General features: G+C 37.1%; 1 protein-coding gene across 1 annotated transcript in view; it reads left to right on the top strand.

Annotated features, from left to right (window-relative positions):
* GABRA1 (gamma-aminobutyric acid type A receptor subunit alpha1) overlaps positions 1-21,337 on the top strand; it is a gene marked incomplete at its 3' end in the record, with an annotated part of 36,043 nt that extends 14,706 nt beyond the window's left edge. Inside the window, exons 3-9 of the mRNA XM_084215606.1 lie at positions 601-668; positions 5,165-5,385; positions 6,969-7,051; positions 11,568-11,711; positions 14,720-14,872; positions 17,408-17,610; positions 21,029-21,337. Of these exons, the coding sequence (XP_084071732.1) occupies positions 601-668; positions 5,165-5,385; positions 6,969-7,051; positions 11,568-11,711; positions 14,720-14,872; positions 17,408-17,610; positions 21,029-21,337 (1,181 nt within the window). The remainder of the gene's footprint in view (positions 1-600; positions 669-5,164; positions 5,386-6,968; positions 7,052-11,567; positions 11,712-14,719; positions 14,873-17,407; positions 17,611-21,028) is intronic.
* Positions 21,338-23,816: the final 2,479 nt, after the last annotated feature.

Genomic DNA, 23,816 nt, shown 5'->3' with positions numbered 1-23,816 from the left:
GAAAACATTTACACAGATGATTCCAGAAGGGAAGCTTTGCTAGTGTTTATTTGGAAAAGTAACTCCTTTTTGTTTATTGAAGTGAGGGGTCATACAGCCATTTCTAACTCATAGCAATAAAGTATTTTCACGTTTGTATACACCATAACGTATTCTCTCTCTCTCTTCTGTGCTCTCAATACAAAATACATAACTCACAAACCCAGGGTTAATTATTAGAGACCTTATTTTAACTTGCCCAGAAACTGAGTACCCAGTGAAATATTAGAGTACTGTGTACAATATTCAGCACTGGTTACAGAGTCAGACAAGAAGGTTTATCAGTCAAAGAATGAAAAGATTTCCACAACAGTGGAACTGTTTCCACTGCAGCTGCTGCACTTCAAAAGTTCTATGGAAAAACTGTAAAAAAACCCCATTGCTGACAATATTGACAGTGAAATTACTTCTACAGTAAATTCTCAGGATTGTATTGCAGACCAATTTCAGAATGGCTAATCAAAGCCAATAATTTCTCTATTTATTGTGAAAATTGGTAGTGGTTAGATCTAATGAAGGCTGTTTATAGACACTCACTGTCCTAATTTCCTGCTTCATCAGAGCGTGTAACTGAAGTGAAGACTGACATCTTCGTCACCAGTTTTGGGCCCGTTTCAGACCATGATATGGTAAGTGATGGCCTGCATTTCTACAGCACTCATTTTCTCTTGTCTTTTTAATTTGGAGGATAAAAGATCTATGCAATAACTTATTTATCCCTTTTAAGGCTGGGCTGTCTTTAAGCCCTTGATTCGAAGATGCCATCAGTTTTTATGTGCTGCCGTTCCTGCTGCTGTGGCTGCATTTAAGTGCCCTGAAATTAGAAGCCTCAGTGACTTTAATAACGTGTTTTAACAGACTTTATATTTGCTACATAATATATTATGAAATGCATGAGGGTTTGGATCTGTATTCTTGTGAGAGTGATTGCTTAGGTCCTTGCTGGCACATCACTGATCCAATTTGCCAAGAAAGATCATCATCTTAAAATGCAATTAACACTTATGCCTATGGTGTGACATCTGTACAGTCTAACCTGTATTTTTATATTAAAAGCTACTGATCAATGGAAAGTGACTTTCCTAGATCTTGGCTGCTAAAAAGAGAAGATTAATGAGAGAATTAGTGTCACTGCTTTACAGAATGAATATTAAAATCAAATTGCCAGATAACTGCAGGGAATGGAGATGTTCAGAAAACTGAATGAAGATGTTGTGAGCCTTGGTCTTAAGAGATACCAAGAGTTGTGTAGAAATATGGATAAGGTACTTAAAATTTTCCATATAAATGAGGTTTGCACAAGTAGGTGGCTTTTGAGAGGGGTAAAGCCTGGTCTGCAGCCAGCAGTATCTGCTGGATGCTGTACTAGGATGGGTGCTAGGAACATCCTTGTTGATCTAAATGAAGAAATGAAAGCAGTTCAAACTTGTAGCTGGCTACATTTAGCTAAATACACTTAGCAAAAGAAAGATTCAAGAAAAAAAAATCAGTAGAGGAAAGGGAACAAGTTCCATTTCTGACTACAAAATTGTCAGCAGCCTAATTTGAACTAAAAATGTAGCTAAGCCTTAAACACCAGGTTATTACAAGTTTCTGACTATTCAAAACATTGTTAAAGAATAGAAAATCAGAAAAAGTAACTTTTACAAGACAGTTTATTTTTCTAAGTGAACTTTGTCAAAAGACACCATTTTTTAAATGTTTGGAAGGCAGTACTTATAAAAGTACAGTTAAATTTATAAATGCCATGATACCCATACCATGTTGACTCCTGTTTTTCAGTAAGTTAAACAGGAGAAAGAATTCATCATCCTCTTAATAAAAAGTGTGACCAAGAAACACAGAGGCAGGTGTTCATATATTTTGAAAACTAAAGAATTCACAGAAAAGTATTTAGAGTAAAACTCCTACCCACCTCCCATAAAAAGTAATGTGTGTGCAGCCCACTCATGTTAAACCTTTGCTTGAGTAACTAGGTGTGAAACCAGGGACAGAAAGAGAAATGGAAGAGTTTGCCAGAGCCCAGAGTTGGTGTGAATTTCACTGCACACTCGGTGCAGTGTGCTCTGGGCACAGGCAGGTTGGTAGCAGACCCTCAGCTGGGGCTGCCCTGGGCTAGGGGTGCAGGAGGATTTTGGCAGGCAGGGGGAGGATGAGCTGTGTCTGTGCCTGGGCTGGGGCTGGCCAGGGGCTCCTCCAGCTCACCCTGAGTGTTGGGAAAGCACAGCACACCTCGGCCAGTGTGCAGGATCCAGGGAGGCACTTCCATGGACAAGGCAGGGAGCTCCTGCCCACTCTCCATACACTCTTCTAAGAGCAGCTTGCACACAACCTGTTAGTCTCTAAGGAGATTGTCTTGGCTTGTTCTTATACTTGTAAATAAAGTTATATGGGAGAAAAGCATTTTTGTACCATAAAATAATTGGTTTTGGAAGAACTTTGCAGGTTTTCAGGAATGGGAAAGGTAAAAGTCATGCCCAGAAGGTGACATCATTCAGCATGCTTGCAGGTTTTCAGGCATGCTTGCATGGTGGATTGAACTGAACAACATATACCTGGCTATTCTCATACAAGCTGTCATTTTGGTGAAAATTTTTGATGTATATTATTTGGAATAAGAAATGTTTCAAAATTAACTTTTTCAGAAGGACAGAATTTTTTTTTCTAGTAAACCTTCATTCCCAGTTTTTCTGTACAGTAAGTTTTTTGGGAATGATTATCTGCCTTACTATCTTCCTGTACAGACCCTCATGTAGACCACAGAGTGGTCTACCCTGTGAATAAACAATCTCCAGGGAGAAGTATTAGAAGAGTAAACTAGAGAACATTTAAGTCAAAGTGTTATAAATATTCAATACCATAAAATTTATTCAAAGTGCAGATAGGAATCTTGTTTTTTAACCTGCATACTGTGGAATGAAGAGTCTCTGCTGTGGAGAATTTATTCCAAATTCCAGCTCACTCATATGTCTGCACATGGGCCCCTGCTGTTGTACACAGTCTAGAGAAAATCCTTCTGCTCCCCTGTTCTGTGTGCCCCTCTGCTGTAGAAAAAAGCCCTAATCAGAGTATCTGATGGCTCAGCCCTAAAGATCAGCTGTCTGTCAGGATTCATTTGAGGAGAATTAATGTACTTGCTTAAGTGGGTAGTGAAAGCTGAGGAGCTGAGATATCTCAGCCAAAATTAATTCACTCTGTATGGCGCGATGACCTGGGATAGGGAAAGATTCAGCCTGTGCCAGGCATGACCTGGCAGCTACTTTTTAATTGAATTTTATCTTATGCTGTCAGGACCCTTATCAAATTTTTCTGACTCCTTGTCCTTTTCCAACAAATGAACCTCGTGTTTGTATGGAGTGGAAAACCAGGCTCTCTTTTCTCAACCTGTACCACCTCCCACTCACCCTCCTTGCAGCTGAAAGAGAAAAAGGGAATGGCTTCTATGCATGCTGAAATGATGTCACCTTCTGGGCATGTCTTTTACCTTTCCCATGTGTGTAGGAGGAAATTTTCTTTGGTGCTAGTAAAACATGGAGGAAATCCAAAATTTTAATGATGGATACTGTTTCCTACACCTCCTTCTCTCCTACTCTGCTGCACAGCTGGGACAGGATTTGGTCACAATTCAACCTAAGGCCATGACCCAACAAAATTCTGAAGCAAATAATTGGTTATAAGTGCAAACTGCTTTCACTGAAGCTGAATAAACTCAGGCTTCAGCAGTTCACTGAGCAGGTGATTAAAAAAATGGAAATGCAACTAAGTATGCACACAAGTGATTCACAGGTCTGGGATATAAATAAAATAAAATTAAATTTAAAAATACACCAAAGAACCCAAAATTAGAACAAGCCCTGTAACTACATTTCCATGTCAAAAAAAAAAAAAAATTATTCAGGCATTTCATACCCTAAAAGCAGGAAAAACACACATCAGTAAGAATCACCATTCTTCCTTGCACAAGGAATAAACAGCTCAAAAGTGCTTATGTTGTATGGAGTTTTGCTGGTTGTTAAAATGAAAAAACACAAATCTAGAGGAATTTTCTGTGGAGACATTTTGCATGCTCATCACAGAATGTTTCTCTTTACTATCATGTTTGTCAAGACAGCTCTATCCCTTATAGCTCTGTGTGCCCTCACACACAGGAGCTCTCTCTGTTCCAGGATTTGGCATCTCCATTTCCAGGAAATTTCAGTAAAGGTTCCATTTCTCAGCCAAAAGAGTCTCATTCAGAGTAACTCAGAACCACATTGGATAACTGCTTTTGATGTTTATCACAATATCAAAGATGGAGGGGGCAGGATAATCTCATACTGAACTTCCACATGAGGATGGAATTTTTCCCTGGGAAAGGCTGTACTATGCTGCATTCACAGTTTTTCACATTTCCCCCCCATCTATATTATATGTATAATATTCCAGCATATCTTACTTTTACCCTGTCCCCTTTCACTTGGTTCCTGTTGCTTTGTCACAAATATTTCTTTCATTTCGTAGTGAGTGTTGGTTATTTTGGTTGTCCCCATGCCCCCTGAGTCAGACACTGCTTCTCTCCCCCCCATCCCCATCCCTGTGCAATCAGACTGTCACTCCTGGCCCAAAGGTGCCCTCAGCTCCTGCTCTTTGTAGCCCAGCCATTTCCCCCAGTGACCCATTCCACATCTCACCAGTCAGACCACAGAATTTCAGTGAACTGTGAACTTTCTGCAGCTTGATTGCAAGGTTTTGCTAACGAGACACTCAGAACAGAAGGCTGCAGTAAGACCCTGCCTCACAAGGCTTATTTTACTGTGACACACATTTCCTGTGCCACACATACCACCTATCTGCAGCTATCTACAGTTCAGGTAGGAAATGGGTGAATTTTGTTTCCATTTTATTACACCTAACTCATGGGCAACTTCCTGATGTTTATTGTGTTGAACACAGTAATGATATTGTAACTGTTTAATAACCAGCTTCAGATACATTGTAAATAATATAGAAAATAAACTGTCTGATTATGACTGATTTCATTAATAGTCATCTTGCTTCGAGGGAATGGTAAGAACAATCTTTTCAAGTTCTCATATTGCAACATATGACATCATAAACGTTTCCCTTTTTTTCTGAATTGATGTAGGAATACACTATAGATGTATTTTTCCGCCAAAGCTGGAAAGATGAGAGATTAAAATTCAAAGGACCCATGACTGTTCTCCGGTTAAATAATTTAATGGCCAGCAAAATTTGGACACCTGATACCTTTTTCCACAATGGAAAGAAGTCAGTGGCTCATAACATGACAATGCCAAATAAACTATTGCGAATCACAGAGGATGGGACGTTGCTATACACCATGAGGTGAGCCCTAAAATATTACATCCTTCCTTTAGTTTTACAGTTTAACTTGTGAAAGCTTATTTTCCAGATAGGACACTTGTTCCTTTTTGAGCATAATTCGATTCCTGCTTAATAATTATTTTCACAATAGCCTTGGGATGATGGGCAAACAGAGCTGTTTGCAGTGTTTATTTCTCCTCTCCTGCTGTGCTACCTCTACAGTCCCTGGATGCGTCTTAATGCTTGATTTTTAAAAAGTTCTTACAGTGTTAGGAATCCATCAGTTTGCAGAGAATCTTGATTTGGCATTGCTTTCAAGGATTCCATCAGCAAGTATAATAAAGCCTGAAAGTTTAGTATAATCTGTACTCCTAAATTGTGCGCAAGGGTCTTTAATCTTGGGATCATATAGAAAGCAGATTCTAATAACTAACAGATGCACACAGAATTCATTGGCCATTCTAAATATTTCTTGTGCTTGGGATTATGAAGCATGACAGCATAAAAATAGGCATTTCTTTTTCCATTGATTAAAGCAGTCAGAAAGTTTGGAGAAAAATTATTTTTGTGCTGACAGCATTCATTGGAAATATATTATTCTCTTCATGGATAACTGAACTTTAGCTGTCCAGTTGTGTGAAGAGTTAAATAAATCCTTTTGAAATAATGATGATATAGAGTCATGCAAACATTCTGGATTAAAAACCTACAAATTAAAAAATGAAAAAAAGGGTGTGTTGTCTCTATAGAGCTGCACATTCCCCCTTTGTCTCCCATGGAATCAAAACAAGGTATAAAGGGACTCTGTTGACTTCAAGCCAAGATGGATAACTTAGTACATAGGTGAACATTGAGTTTTCTTAAAAAAAAATAAATTAAAGATGTTTTTAAAATCAGTACAAGTGTTTGGAGAAAACAAATTCTCCAGGCATTTGGGATGCTCAGTTTATTGTGCAACATCTTTCAAGACTGCCTAGACTAAAGTAGAATCATCTTGGCTGGTAGCTACACAAGTCCAGGTCAATTTTTCTTGTCTTTCTAAATGCTCAGCTGTTAGGGATTTAATCCTCAGGAACACTACCTTGGCAGCACATTGTTCACATGTGTCTCTTCTTTTGATCATAACCATTCCTATTTCCTCACCTTTGCAAGTGCCTTACTGCAATCTTCAACCTACTCTTCAAGTATTGCTGTTCATTCTCTGCTGATGTGTGGTATGTGACTGTTTCTAGCTCATTTAACCTCTTTTATTGAGAAACATGTTTGCACTCAAGCTGATAGCAATGAAATGATTTCAGCAAATGTCTGAGCATCTAGAGTGGGCCAATTTAATGATGGCAGCAAGGAAGCAATTGCAGTTCCTAATAGATTTTAATCCTGACACCAAATGAGAAGCCTGAGTATGCCTCTGATGGACCATGAGGAAGGGCAGAGGGGCAGAGCAGTTGCACCCTCAGCCAGACAATTCAGGTCCATTTGTAACCACTAATTAATCACATAACAGATACTGTGCTGTACTTATGCTATGTGTCTTAATAGAAGTCTATTTGCTATTTCTATGAAACTAGAATAAATGTGTCCTTTTGCTCATTAATCCATTATAGATTGACTGTGAGAGCAGAATGTCCAATGCATTTAGAAGACTTTCCTATGGATGCACATGCTTGCCCCTTGAAATTTGGAAGCTGTAAGTTTATTTTAAATGGAGGTTTCTCCCATTTTTAGGCCACTTTAAAAGAGTATTTTGCAACTGAGAAAACCTCAAGGTTTTAATCTTGTGTATTTTTCAGGTTTTTGTCAGGGTTGTATCTTTATTCTTTTATATGTATATACTTACATATATACATATGAAATATGATATAATGGACCTTTTTTATGTGTCTTAAATATTCTACAATGTGATGCCTGGACATTCACCAAAGATGAAAAAGACAGTGCTCTAAATATCTAGAAAAGTATTTTGTCACATAGAAAATGCTGTTAATCTTGTTGCTTTGTTTTGTTAAAACTCTGTATCAGTGCTAAAGAAAAGCAGTACACACTATGGATAACTGAACTGGTTTAGGTGAAAACAGTTTTGCTGTTGTAGTCTTGGTATGTTTAGATGAACCTTTTTCCTAGCATTAGAAGATACTCTTACACACTCATGGAGCATTTTTGGAAGTGAAAATCTCAGAAATCTCCAAATAGAATCCTACACTTGCAGCATACCTAGCCCTAGATGAGAGAACATACTGAAGAAAGTAATTGAAATATAATTGAAATCAGAATAATTGAAATGAATGCAATCACTGACAAAGCTTGTGATAAGTTGAAAATTTTCCCCAAAACTTCAATGTGAATAGCAACCAGCCTGACACTTAACTAAATGAAGTATTTTGGAAATAAAACATAGAGGGAAAAAAAGTAATGATCTAATTTACTCTAGTTTGTTTAACACAAACAAGGGAGGTAAAATATATGGAAGATGTAATAGTGTACAAATTGTTTCCTCAATGCTACTTTTTTCTAACAGAAATGGGTCGTTTCACTGATAATGGTTACTTAGTGGCTTGATCAATTTTAGAAGTCAACAAACAGAAAACCCAGTTCATTCTTCACATGGTACCCGACAGGGTGATAATTTACTTTGGGCTGAATAGCTCTATGTTTGCCATGAGACAGCACTGATGTTTTGTCTTTAAAGAGCTGCTAATCTCCTAGATGAGGCTTAGAGAACAAAAAGCTCATACAACCTTGGAGTATAACTGACAAGAATAGTTTGCTCCTTGAATGTTAAGTTTTCTTAGAGAGCACTTACAATAAATCTTTCCAAATATTTTGTGAAAGACAGTGGAGTGGGGGGAAGCTTTACTCCGGTGTATAACAGGACAGATACTGCTCTGGGGTCTCGATTAATAAGAGATCTGTGCACCCAAGATCCCTGTGAGCTCAGGAGTGGCTGCAGGATCACATTTCTTTTGATGTGCTCACTAAAGTGTCCCTGCAGGCATCGTGCTGGAACTGGGGGCAGGGAGATGGCTGATCTGCCCCAAACCTGCTAATGACAATTTAAACCAGGAACCGTTTCTGAACAAATTTGATTTACCAGACTGAATTTTATAGACACGACAAGACACCTATCAGAACATCTGTGCATCACTGAGCCACAGCCCAAACACCAGCCCTTCCCTAGTGTGAGCAGTATTTCCCATTCTTTTCCTACACAGAGTTCTTTCTGGCTCACTGTGTCCCAGATCAATGTACTCTCTGTTCACACAGTGCATGGCTTTCCAGATTGCTGAGGACTTTGCCTCAGTTAAATGACTAAGATTTGCAGAAATTATTAAATAAAAGGGATAGATAATGTGGATTTGCATAAAAGTCCAGAGCTCCACCAGAAGGCAATAACGAGACAGCAGAAAAACGTGCAAGTGTATCTGCATCTTGTGTAGCTAAAGTGATCTTTTTATCCTTAAAAAATATTTTCATAATATACTTAATTTTCTGAATTGAACAAAAAAAACATTGATCTTTCTGATAGAAAGACCATTTCTTACACCACTCAAAGGCAATAACTGACATTCTATGCTCAGAGTACAGCTGTGGACTGTCATGTTTTACAGGATTTTTTTGTTGTTGTTTTTTTTTTGTTTGTTTGTTTGAACACTAATGTTCTATAGCAGCTGTTCTAAAAAAAACAAGTACGTACAAATGCTTGGAAAGATCATTAGACAAAATCAAGGAGTTTTCAAGGAAATTTTCATTCACCCACTAAATTCAGACGAGCTTCTAATTTGGGATCCTTGTGGGGAGGAGTTCCTTCTGTAGCATGTTTTTTCTGCAAACACTGCATGAAGAATTCACTGTTGAAAACAGCCCTTAAAGCTGGATCTCTCCCTTCCTTCTCATCAGATCATATGCCATAATTATCAAGTTTTTCTCTCAATATTTCATTCTTGATAAAAATATAAATATCTCCAACAGGAGAAATGGCTGGATCCAAGCAAGTTATGAAAGTGGGACTCACTGTCACACATGAAAAAAGAACAGATCTTATAATTAATTTCTACTTTTTAAGTGAGAATCATATTTAAATACATTTGGGACATTTTTGTCAAACTAAAGCAATTAATTATAATCATCTTAATGGACTGGAAAATTTACTGGGAATGAATTTAATTGTCACAAAATCCATGCTCAAAGTGCAGACTACAATCTAACACTTATCTCCCCAAGGTAGTGTTTGCCTAGCTCCATTTGTTTTAGATTAAATTGGATAAGAGGTTTTTTATGTCCTCCACTGTTACTCATCACTTCTTGGAGCTGGATTCCTAAAAGCCTCACAGTGAAGGAGTTGCACATCTCCTGTGGACTCTGCCCATACTGTAGGGACCAATAAATGTTTGACCCAGCTCCAAGGCTGAAGTGATTTGCCAAAGAGCAGCTTAAGCTAGAGGTTATTCCAGTGTAAATTCAATGTGACAAATGCTAAAGAAATTCTGGAACAACAAAATGCCATATGTTGGCAAAACAAAATCAGAAAGGCAGATGCTCTCCTCAACTCTTACCACAAACATCTGATTGTCAGTTTAAAACTGAGGCCACTCTGGAAACCAGCAGTGACAGGAGCAGATGGCTGCATTGCTGCTTATGCAACATGAATTGGAAGCTGAGGAGGGCAGCAGAATTGAGCACCAAATCTGGCAGTTCAATTCTAGCACTGCCCAGTGCAGCCCCTTCCCTCTAAACCAATCCAGGCATTCTCAGTAGCTCAGAAAAGCACTCTCCTCTCTTCCAAGCTATTCTCATATTCCAGAACAAATGCTTGACAATTAATTGTATTACTGTCTTTATGTGACTAGATTAGCAAGTCAGCTTCTGTGTTTACTCTGGCCATTATTTTTAAAGTCAGAATTATTAAGATGTAGATTTGCTTTTGCCATTGACTCCAGAACATATTCCAAGATATGTTACAGTGCTTAGGGAATATGAAGCCCAAAGATAAAAGCACCCTTCTGCTTCAATAATGCAGAATCAAATGCCATGCAATTAATTTACCAGCACATTCTACCCAACCAACTCTTCAATTACTAGCTGTTATCTCCTACACTGATAAGGTAAAATTGCTAACTCACAAATGAGGTCAAGTGAATCAGATTCTTCCCTTTCCCTTTCTGCTCGTCAGTCTGAAAAAAGGGAAATTTTCATCTTGTAGGTAGAATCCTTCTGTTATTTTGGATGCCCTGAGATGTCCCATCCTGCTCCAGCTGCCTTTGGTGGGTGCAAGCTTGATGCAGATTCTAGCCACACATTCGTTCCTATTCATGTCTTTGGGTACTTTTTAGGTGTAAAGAATTACATGAGCTGCCTCTGTGTAGTCAATTAACTCCCACCCAACTGCTCCGAGTGAGAGCTGCCAGATTCCAGACCCCACAAAATGACAGCAGAATTTTACTACAGAATTAGGATTAAAAATATTTATGTGTAGCTCGATTCTGGAAAGAACATAAATAACAGCACAAAGCCCCTCAGTGGCACGTGTAGATGCTACTGAATGATGTGTACAACACACCACACTGCTTTTTTTCTTTTCTTTTGCCTTGCTCCCAACTCAAGTCTTGAGTGTGAGGACTATTCATAAATAACCAAAGCCAAAACCAAAAAATAAACTAATTGTGATTTAAGCTCACTTTCCCCTAGGCAGCCTCAGAAGTGTCTGCTAGGCCCATTTTACAGCCAGGACAGTGTGATGGGGCATGACCAAAATGGAGCTGTAGCCAGGCGGAGGATGAGAGGATCACTGAAGCCACTCTGAGAAGGATTTACAGACGCCCAGACAACATTACACTATGAAAAATTGGAAAGTTTGGGGCTCATCTTTCTTTACAGTAGTTAGAAGTTAGAAAAAGCATTGGGTTTCTTGCATGCTCATGAAATTCTACTTCTCACTCTCACTTTTTTACATAAGCAGGAAATATATGAGAGAAATATTTTCATGCCATGGAGGACCAACCTTAATCCAGCCCTACAGCACATACTTAGCTATTTTGTAAAAATGAGTTGTACTTCCTATAGAAAAATTCCATTAAGATAGTTGTGGGTTTCTACAGATAATTAAAGAGAATGAAATATTCAAACTACTGCTCAAAACATTGTTCTGACAAAGCCATAAGGCAACAGAAAATGCAAAGCTTACATGCAATGTATTCCTTTTGAATTAGATGCTTATACCAGAGCAGAGGTTGTGTATGAGTGGACACGGGAACCAGCAAGGTCCGTGGTGGTGGCTGAAGATGGCTCTCGACTGAACCAGTACGATCTGCTCGGACAAACTGTGGACTCTGGAATTGTGCAGTCCAGTACAGGTCTGTGACTGATACTTTGGAAGGGTGATATTTAACTGTCAAAATGTAATTCGGAGCAGGATTAAAAAATACAAAGACCTAAGAGTGAGGGGTAAACTATAATATATGTATTTCAGATTAGGAAAGCATGACTCTGAAAAGATAATACATCCTGCGATTATTTTCTTACTTCAACTGGTGGTAAAAATTTGAAATTTTAATTTTAATTTGAAAAATTAAAAAGCTTCCTACAGTGTCAGATCTAGTCAGAAAAACCAATAATTTATGTAATAAAGAAGGACTCCTCATGTTCTATTCATATTATTTGCTTACTATATAGGCTGATAAAAATAGCATAACAATATGAATCCTCAAAGATTCATATTTCTGGGGACAGTGAAGTTGCTAAAAGCAAGTATATAGTTTCTCAAGGAAGTATTTAGAGAATGAGAAAAAACTGTCGTCAAACGCAAAACCATCTGAAACACAATTTCTACAAAGAAAAATCCACAATGTTTTTTTTCAAAAACAACCAAACACGATTTCCTTTAATCCTGGCACCAGCTTTAACTCTAAAAATGTAATGAAATACAGAAATACAGCTGACATTTATAGTATGAAATACCTGAAACCTTGAAGCTGGCTGCAGCCCCTTGTTTTTTTAACTTTGCAGTGCTCGTTTCAAGATGTAAATTTTTAAAAGTTTCTTTTTCTAATAATTTGGATGATCTAAATGCAATAAGAATCTGAGCACTGGGCATGTGCAAGAGCTCTGTTGACCAGACTGACTGGTCAGTGGACCAAAAGCAATTTATCTGAGAAGAAATACCTTTCTTTCTAACTTCCTTGGGTAAGAAAAGATAAGAGATAAGAAAATATAAGATGTATAAGCTACAACTTGTGAAAGCCTAGCAGTCAGACACTGAATATAGGCAATGTTTTGCTAAAGAGCTATTTGAAATTTTAGATTGTAGGGAATTTTATGACTGTATTGCAATGATTTCAAAATAGAATCCCAGAGCAATTGGAAAGTTATGAGAGTGATCAGCAGCTGTCACAAATGTGATGATGCTGTTCAATTAAAGAAAGCCAGAAAACATGGAGAGCCAAAGCTGCGGTGAATAACTGGAGTGCTTTCATGTCCTGCAGTCAGTTCAATCAATCTTATCAAACATCTACAATCTTTTAATGAGTGACTGCCCAATGAGTGCAGTCCACGGGTGCTGTGGAAGCTTCAGAACGTGGTTGTGCCTTGTAACTGAAGTGCAGAGCGTTACTGCAGGTCTCTGCTTTGCCCAGTTCGCTCCTGCCAGCATTGCCTTTATCTGACTCCCAGCTCAGACCTGCTGCAGTGCTTAACAGACAAGAGTAATCCCTGTCTTTTTAATTGCCTTTATGCTTTGGATCTTGTTCTCATTTTCCAGAGGTTAAAAATACTTTGATAATTTAGGCAGCTAAATAAAGCATCAGAGTACAGTGGTGTGTTCACTCTGTATTCTTAGCTTGCCATCTACAATCAGTGAATTAATTCTGACACACCGTTGTGTGCATTCTATATCTGATTGCATTAAAATAGTTTCCCACGTCATATTTTAAGTAGATAAAATTAAATTGTTGGCTCTCCTAGCCAAGACTGGCACCTTTTGAAAGATCATAATCTCTGGTACAGAGGAGGAGTTTGTTTCAGTGAAAGTTAAAGAAAGGTGAGCAAAATTTAAGTAATAATTCCCACTATACTACAGCCATTCCTAATTTTGAAACAAAAAATTCCTTGTATATCCTTTGCTTTACCATTCAATTTTAAATTTATTTTCTTTTCTCCCTTTGCTGCTGTCTTTTATATTGAAAGAGTATTGTCATATCTTATAAATAAGCTTTCCTTGGGGTTAGAAATTGAGCAAGATTGCTCAAATGAATGTTCTTCTGGACTCTGCATAACAGAAATGGGCATTTGACATGCTCTGTGCATAAGCATTCAATGTCTAGACATAGTTTTTCAATCAAGTTTAAGCTTTTCCTCTACAAGAGCAGTTTTCTCCTTCCATCTGCCTACATTTTAAAATAGAACTACAGTAATTTCACATGTCATCTCTAATCTAGACAGAAGTTTCCACTCAGTTACGTGTCTACTTGTTTCATTCCTGAGATGTTCGTTGCATTATGAGAAGAATCAGCCTACTAAAAAAATATATATATAAAAAAATAAAAACAATAGGTTTTTCAGTCTTTGGAGAATATACTGTTTGCCAAAAGCCATTTTAAATTATGAAAATAATGATCTGAAAATGAGCAATATTTGCTCTGCTGGCAAGAAAGACTTATGGAATGACGTAAGTATATTAGAATATTACATATATTTATATTTATTATTGAAAGTATAAATAAAATTTATTTAAATATAAAAAACCAATTAATTTTCATTGCATTTGGAGTACCCAGCTCATACAACTTTGTAGCTCCAAAAGCATTAGGGCTAATGAAAATATTGTGTGCTATTCTTGTAGCAATCATTTATGTCAGGAGAGAATAATCATTTACTAAGACCCTAAATTAGCAGAACAGGAACACTTCAGAGTCCATAAGGTGCCAACAGTGGTGATGCAAACACCATAACAACAGCAATTACATCTTAAGCTTGGCTCAACAGAAGCATTTTTGGAGGCTGTCTTGTTTTAGTCTTTAGATTATGTTCACAAGGTTATGCTGTGGTGGCTTTTCCATCTTCTAATGGAATAAGACTTTCTACAAGAGCTTTAAAGAGCCACCAGTTAATGCAGACTTTCATTCACTACTTAGCAGAGAAAATATGCAAATTTAATTAGCATTTCCCAGAAATGTCTAATTTTGTATTATTAAGGAAAAATTTAAAAACCCACCAGGTTTATTAAGTGTTTTCTTCAGAGGTGACCCATTTTTTTTTGAGGACTTCTATTTTATAATAGGGGTGAATGCAATGAAAAATACTTCCTACAAAGACCTCTGATGTGTATGTTTATAAACCCTTTCGTGTTCTTTTTTCTTGGTTTTAGGGGAATATGTTGTTATGACTACACATTTTCATTTGAAGAGGAAGATTGGTTACTTTGTCATCCAGACTTACCTGCCATGCATCATGACAGTGATACTGTCACAGGTGTCCTTCTGGCTTAACAGAGAATCTGTTCCAGCAAGAACTGTATTTGGTAAGCAAGACCTGGAAACCTCCTGGCAATCATGAGGCAATTGGGTTTCAGAAATGTTATTGTAAATGTAGTTATTGTAACGTGGTATTGGAGAACAGTGTGAGCCTGGCTGTGTTGCAGCACACAAGAGCTAACAAATTTCATTGTGAAGTTACAGGTCCAAAGCTTTTAAACTGACTTGGAACTGACTGTGAAAAGAGACTTGAAAATACCTCAAACCATTCATTACCATTTGAATATTCCAAAACAATCACATTATGAATAAAACATCTCTGACAATGGCAATAACGTTAATCATGGGATTATCAAAAAGGCTTTAATCAATGGGTATCTGTCATTTGACATCTTTAGGCCCTTGGAAAATTCTTATTTTAATTTTTTTTCCTTAATTCCTTTTACAGGCTACTGTTAGATCAGCAACAATTTATTGTGCTTACAGCAGTGAATACATGCACTCAAGGAATGCAGGCAATCTAAAAGATTCTCAAGGTTATACAGCTGGTCCCTAGAGTTTAACCACTGCTTAGAAATGCTTATCTTAAAAGTCGCATATTCTTTCATATTCTTTGGTGATATTAACCCAAGTCAAGTACATATTTTTAAAAAGAAGGCAATGAATTTTCATTTAGGAAAGCTAGAACCTGAGATTTCTGCTATGTGACCCAGTCCTTGGTGATATCCAGATGGGACTGCTGAACACCTTTGGCAGGAGGTGGAAGCATCCCCAGCCAAGCTGGCTTTGACACTTGTTTTGCTGCCTCAGGGCACTGCAAGGACAGGATGCTTTGGACCCTCTGGCTTTGCAAAGAAAATTAACCCATTTATTCTGAACATGGCAAAGCCAGAGTCACTGTTGAGAAATACAGCCTCTGAAGCTCTTGTTGAACAAGAGCTATTTTTGTGGATCTTTTCTTGCACCATTCACAGCTGTGCTTCAGTTTCTCAGTTTCTCTGGAAATCAATCACAACTTGCATAGTCTTAGACCTCATGAACCAAGCAGTGACTTTTTGTTGATAGGCAGATGTGCATTTACAGAACAGTGGCTTAGACTACAGCATAATTAAATTTAATTTACATAATACTGTTTAGATTAGCAACTAAAATTAATTCTGAGTTTTTAACATCAGCTTTGCTGAGAACTACTCTGCTAGGGAGTTTTATAGTCAAATCCATTGAAATTGTAACTATTTTACCTCTTCTTGCACGTACTATTTAAAGAGAAATGTCTGATCATCAGTTTGAAATGCTGTACTTCACAGTCATTAGATGGAGAACAGGATTTCCTAGTCACAATGGATTATATATAATACTGTACAGTTTTCAAACTGCTGTCCTTCACAGGCTCGAGAACCCACAAATTTCTCAGTTTTCCTTTTAGATGACAGTTATTTAGTAAATACTCTTGGGTTTGCTCCATCATTATGTACCAGATAGCTTTTTCATTTCAAAATGGCAGTGAAACAAAGTTTCAGAACATCTTGCATGAATGCATATACACACAGGAGCACAACATTGATCTCTTAGCCCACCCAGTACCACAGATAATAAAAGTTATAAATCTTTCTTCTGCTACTATGTAAGAGAAACAGAAGGTCACTAGCAATAAGTCAAAGAACACATTTTGTTGCATCTCAAGAAAGAGAAATTGCTTCCTCATTAGGCACTAATAATTCAGGCTCTTCACGCTACCACGTAAATATGTTGTTCATTAATTGACCTATTTTAGAGCACTGCTCATTTCCACTAACACTCAGTGTAGCAAAGATGAACCTGCCAGACACATTGGAGACATGACAGTGCAGTTGTCAAGGTAACTTGTGGACACGTGATTTGATGTAAATGCCTTGCGTGCACTCAGAGATTCATTTTTCCAAGCAGCTGCAAGCAGAGTGAATTCAGTACAGCCCTGCTTGCTCTCTGGGGCCAGGTGAGAGGAAAGGCTCAGCAGTGAGAAACTCTGATATCAGGAATGCAAATTACATTGTCACTCTTACATAAAATCTTTGCTATGTTCAGGGTGTCAGTGAATAAAGGGATAGAAATCTGTAAAACCATCGATTAAAAAAAAAAAAGAAATAACACATAAATCTTGGTGCCTTTGAATATATCTTTGAAGTATAGTATTCCAAATAAGTTGAAACAAGTTTTTTTTAGTTTTATAAGCATCTCAGTACTGCTGCAAGAAGGAACTAAAGATGTTAAACTGTTACATCAGTAGTATAATTTGCAGCACGTGAATAAAGAACTGCAACGAAATCCCTCAACTACCAGGAAGAGTAAAGTAGTTCACAAATTACATTTCCATTCCATCTTTAAAAATAGTATTCTAACAACATCAAAGAATAAAAGCATTAAAAATTGTTTTGAAAATCCTGCAACTTCCACAGAACTCAAGTCCTGATATCCTCATGTAGAAAACTGAGCTCGGGGGGGGAAGTTTGTAAGAGCCAGGGGTGTAGAAAAGGCTTTACCACCTACAGCAGCTGGGAAACGAAGCACAAATAGATTCTGAAGAGACAAACTCTGCTTTGCAGGAGTGACAACTGTGCTGACCATGACTACCCTGAGCATCAGCGCCAGGAACTCTCTGCCCAAGGTGGCCTACGCCACGGCCATGGACTGGTTCATCGCCGTCTGCTACGCCTTCGTCTTCTCGGCGCTCATCGAGTTCGCCACCGTCAACTACTTCACCAAGAGGGGCTACGCCTGGGACGGCAAGAGCGTCGTGCCAGAAAAGGTAACCCCTGCCCACAGCCACCCCACCAGATCACACTCGCTCTGCCACACCTGCTCGCCCTGTGGGTTTAGCACATTAAAAATTCTTATTGTGTACAACAGGTATTGCTCCAAAAGAGTTTACTGCTGTGTCCACGCACAGCATTTCTATGCCATGATTACTTAGACATTTAATACCTAAATACTGCTTCTGACATACTGGGTGATACTTAATGCTGTTACTAATGAAATGTTCTACTGAGATTTTGACTTCGGGAACTGAGCAGAAAAAAAGATCTGCGTGTATTATTTTAAGAGAAAGATTTTTTTTTTTTTTCTGTTTGAACAAGAGAAAGTGTGGATGCCTCAGTGTAAATGTAAGAAAAAAATTTTTTGGCTGCAGTTTTTGACAATTCCCAAGGTATAGTGCTCCCCAGCATGAAATTCAGAAGGGCTGCTCTATCATCATGACCAAATAAATCATCACAGGAGTTCTTTTTTCCTTTCTTAGCTATAGGAGAAATGTGTTTATTTAGAAGGAGGAATTGAGAGCTGTGCTGGGAGCGTGCAATCCTAATCTGTACCTCCATAAATGCACCAGAGAAAACTCCCACTGATTCCTTTCAGTCTGGGATCAGACCTGCTCCATAAACTACAGGTGCATCAAGTAATTGTTGAGGACATTTAGGGGATGAAAGAGAAGTTTGCTGTTTCCCATGAATTACCATATCAGCTGCTCCTGTGATCAAGCTCATTCAGTTGGGTTAACTTCCCCAGCTGGTAATCCTGAACACTCACAGACTAGAGATCCAACAGAACAGCTATTTGGGGGAGCAGATGTAACTCACTGGTATTCAAAGATATGTTTTTAATTCAGGATTATATGCATATATATTATTTATGTATATTGGTTGTGTAAGTCAGTGAAAAAATCCCCCAAATTAAATTATGGCAATTATACAATGGCAACTACTATGAAAGTATTGTAGAAAAAATGAGAGAAGTATCAAGACAAACTTACAGTAATGAGCTGCACAACTGCTGCTGAATGTTGAGTTTTCAGTTATTAATGATACTTACACTGAAAATAATTTTTTTGATTCTTTTTGTGTTTACATGACACTTTTTATAAAAATGAACTGCACTGATATGACTGTATCCTTGAATGTTAAATATTGCCTTGCTAATTTATCCTCCCCTGTAATGTAGTTACTATAATGAGCTGTTTCATTCGTTACCAAGAAAATTACATTATAAAAAGAACCCCTACACAATACCCACAACAACAAACATAGTTGAAAACACTGAAAGATTTATTGCTTTGTGCTTGTTAGCAGGTAAGGGGCTTTATGTGTCATTTGCTGGTACCTGTGAGTTTTCTGCAGTAAGGAAAAGAGAGCAAGGCAAGCTCACAGTGATCAGAGCATCGCAGCTTAATCAAATTTAGAGCTCTAATTAGCTGTCATATTGCTTGTTCATGAAGTTGAATTGGACATGAAATATTAAGACCCAGGCTGGTGTCAGGGTTTTCTGTGGATCAGATTTCTAGTGACATTTAAATCTATTGAAAGGGTTTCCTCTGAGACTTCAGTGAAGCTGCTCTTTGTCTGCTGGATTTATTGCTGCTCACTGGAGTATCTGAATGAGCAGCAAGCAGGACTGCCTTTACACTCAGCAACCATGTTAGCAGCCTCCCTACCTGGGAGGGGAAAAAATAGATAGCCAAAAAGAAACAAACAAATAAAAAAAAGGCAACAAACCCCAAAACAAACAAAAACCCCCAAAAAGCCAAACCAAAAACAAAACAACAAAAAACCCAAAATAAACAACAAAACCAAAGAAAAGAAAACCTGACATGCCTTTTTTTGTTGAAATATTTTTTTAACCTGTTTGTTCTGAAGATTTGAAGCTTTTTCTTGGCCTGAAGCTAAGAATTTTATTGCTATGAACTAAAGAACATCTACATCAGAGTCATTAGGTGAACCCCTTTCCTTACTAAGTGGCATAAAAATTTCAACATTTGAGCCTACATTTCCTTCCAGCATGGGCTCCAAAGCTGTTCCTCCAGGAGCCTCGCCCCACTTGCCCTCAGGTTTCTGCAGCTTCATTTCCTGTTCCCATGTGTCCAGCAGGAGTCTATCCACTCCCTGAAATGTTCACCTCTTGAACAAGAATTTTTTTATCAAAACTCCAATATCAGGGGGTCAGAGTAGCCATTAACCTGTCTGATCTGTCGTTAAAAGTTCTGTGACCACACAGAAGTATTGCCTCCCTGGGACAGCTGCTTCTTGAAAACAGAGAATTGTGTTTGCTGCCTTGTGAAATGACATAACAGATCAAATTCCACTGATGTTTTCTCTTCAACCTTTTTTTTCCCCCATCCCAAGTGGATAAAATGGATAACATTTGCCTTTTGTTCTTGTGGCAAATACTGCCTGAAGATTTGGCTAAGCTGTTGGAATTGGTTTTTGCTATATGTTTTGTTGTTGGGTTTTTTCCTCCTAATTGGAGGAATCCTTACACCTTCTTAATGACCCACTATATTTCCTTTCTGTGTTTATCTTTGGGCAGTGCCTGCAGAATGGGTTTGCTCTGCCAGAAACTGGACAGTTGAATTCTACCTGGTATACCCAAATGTCAAATTTTAATTTCGTTCCTACAACTAGATACCAAAAATAGAATACTAGAAAATATGAGGACCTAGGAATAAAATAAGTTTAAATAAGCTCAATAAGTCTTCCTCCCCTGAAAGATATTCAATATATTCTTGCTTTAGCAACATAAGTAGGTGGATGAAAAAGTCATACAGACATTAAAGTCTTTGCATATGGAATGCCACTTCAGCCATTATGATCCAATTTTAAGATTCAAAGAAGAACATTAAGTTCCTAATCCATAATTCATGAGTCTCTGGTGTAAACCATTAGTGAGCAGAATACTGACAGCTTTGCATCTTATTGAGTAAACCACTTCTTTAGTGCATGGTTACATGATAATTTAGTGTGTATTTTTGTGTATAAATTATGTTAAAACTCTTCATATCACAATATTTCCCTTAATGTTGGAAGGCTACATTAAGAATTTGGCATCTTGTTTTTATCCTGATCAAGGCAAACAGTTTGTGAGAATATTGAACTATGAGTGCTTTGTCACTGCTGTTATCATTAAAGGTGATTTTGCCAGTGAGCCTAGCTATCAGGTCACATTTTTTATCTATCACCTAATTTGGTTTACCGAGTACAAGTAATACAAATGGATGATTTTGTATTTATTGTCACCTAAACATTTTGTATGAGTTATATACCCAGAACTAACTTCTCTCTTACAGCTTATCACACTTTGTGGTATGAATTGGATTAATTGCAGAATGTTACAGTGCTTTTTCATAATTTCATCTATTGGGAGGGTATTGAGAATGAAATATTTTCTTCTTTCTTCAGCCAAAGAAAGTGAAGGATCCTCTCATCAAGAAAAACAACACATACACAGCTGCAGCTACGAGCTACACCCCTAATATTGCAAGGGACCCTGGGCTGGCAACCATTGCTAAAAGTGCAACAATTGAGCCCAAAGAAGTGAAGCCAGAAACAAAACCTGCAGAGCCCAAGAAAACTTTTAACAGCGTCAGTAAAATTGATCGGCTATCAAGAATAGCCTTCCCTCTGCTTTTTGGAATCTTTAATTTAGTCTACTGGGCCACCTATTTAAACAGGGAGCCCCAGCTAAAGGTTCAAACTCCACATCAATAACCTCATTTATTGGTATAGTTCTGTTTTGTCTTTTGCTCTGGGAATTGCTTCCCCCTTTCACATACAGTAATTCCCATTTGCTTCATTGCCTCTGTCTTAAAGAAAATAAAGGTTTCTTTAGTTAGCAAAAGGTAAAATATAACTGTATATTAAAAAAAAAAAAAAACTGTGTGTGAGGGAGAGAATGTTATAAACTATATACTTTGGCAGAATGACTTTTGGAAATGGAAAAGAGTTGTAGAGTAATGGGAGGGTGGAAAAAAAAAAAGAAACCATTTGTAGCAAGTTTAGTACTGAATATCCCCAAAAGATAGTGTATATGTACATGAGAGATATTTTTATTCAGAAGATTGTAGGGATGGGGGAAATATTCTTTATGACATTCCTGATGCACATCTTAGACTGTATCATTTATTCAGCCACTGTTTATAATCTTTTCGAGGATGTAAAGCTTTCCATTTGCTGAATCCCATAAGATATGTTATTTTCCTAATCCCTTTTCTCAATGTTCCAAACTACCTGACTTACAATATTTAATAGTCTTTAATGAGAAAGGAAATCTACTCACTCTAGGTACAGTTTGTCACTGTATAGCACATAAGATCTAATGGTAACAAATGCTTTAATCTGCTCTCTTACTGCAAGCTTGTTCCAAGCATTAAGTTGTCACTAGACTAGATTTAAAACCAGTTGCACAACCAAGTGCAGATCCCAAATTTCTACTATCACCTGTGTAATCCAAACAATTCCTGGATGCTTTAAAGATAGCTTTTACTCATCACTATGTTTTAGAGAGTTAAAACAAAAAAAAAAAACCAACAAAATTTTTGCAAGCTCTAGATATGTTGAATGTATTCTTTTATAAAATGATACATTAAAAGAAGCTTTAGACTGAGATTTATGAATAGCAGAAAGATAAAATATAGTATTTAAATAATATCTGTAAATATGCAGCATGAGATTGTACATTTTTTTACTTTTTTAAAGTTGTGTTCTTAAAACATTGTGTAGGATTCACCTCTTAGCTCTTAATATGTTGTTAAATGCTCAATAAAACATATTTAGAGCCTGAATTAAAGGGAAAAAAAAATCAGTGGTACTGGAAAGCTTACAAAAATAAATAAGCAGAAAGTGCTTGGAATTTATTCCATTTGTAAAGTGGTTAAGTGTACAGCAGCTTGCAATTTGACAATGTCATCCAACGTATACTATTAGATTAATGACTGGTCTGCTCAGGTCATGCATAAACACTAAAGTATGGGATTATATTTGGTAGATAAAATGGTGAAATATTTGTTAAGACAGAAGTTCATCTGTATATTACTGCTATATTTGCTGAAACATAACTGTTACAATAAGCGATGTAATATATGTAGCATTAAATACAAAGAGGTCATACATAAAAGAATGTACAGGAAAATAGATTTTATTGAGTAAACTTACTACATTTCATTTTTACTGTAGCAATATATTTGTAGGAACAATATGTAAGGGCTTTAAATACAAGATGTCCATTTTGCAGGTATTGTGCTCCCTTTAAAAAAATTCTAGTCAGTATCATTACTGCTAACTCTTAGAAATAAACTTTCAGATAAAGTTTTTTCAAAGAGACTGGAAGAATGGTGGGTATTTGCAAGAATCAATTAAGAAAATGTAATTTGTGCTGTTGAATGGATTTTGAAACAGTGCTACATGAGCCTCTAGAGAAACAGCTACTGAGAGTCAAGTTTAATAGGCAGTGATTTCTAAACTCTTAATAAATCAAGAAGTTGACATTCTCTATCTACAAAAGGAAATATTTAATGTTTTATTTAGAGATTTATTTTTTTTTAATAATTCTTCATTGTCTAACATTTAGTCCTGTCTGAACTTGATAAGTTATCTGATTGGATCTTATTTAAAAGGGGATGTTTCATCTCTGGTATCATGTGTAGATATATGTATAGAAAAAAATAAACTATGGCTCTTTAACTTCTGTGTACTTGTTTATCTTGTTATTTTTGGCGTTAAACTAGTGTGTTCATTTAGGGCATTTTATCTTTCTAGCAATTCATAGCTACCTTTTGGTCTGCATTTTGCACATTAGATGTGAATATTACTTACTTAGTCTGCTTTTTGCTATGCAATGATTGCATTATATCACCTCTTAGTTAGTCTATGCCAATAGTATTATACTGTATAAACTTGACTGCACAGTTTATCAAAGACAAGGTATTCTCTATGTAGCTTTTTTACAATGCTTTGCTAAACCATGTAATAATAGTAAGTCTTCCTTGAAAATAATGATACACTCTTATAGAGGACAGTTTCTGTTTACTCCTGAGATAATTTTAAAAAGATGACATTGAATGTTTATTGCACCTCAGTGCAGTGATGTGGCAATAAAACCTAAATCTAATAGAGGTTGTTTATGGCAGAAGCATGTATTGCTTTACAGAGTTTAGCAAAAGCTCTTTATTTTATGTCAGACTGTAATTCT

This window comes from Fringilla coelebs, assembly GCF_963513975.1.
Source record: "Fringilla coelebs genome assembly, chromosome: 15".
In the NCBI taxonomy this organism is placed as follows: domain Eukaryota; kingdom Metazoa; phylum Chordata; class Aves; order Passeriformes; family Fringillidae; genus Fringilla; species Fringilla coelebs.
This window is presented reverse-complemented; position numbering and strand designations above follow the sequence as displayed.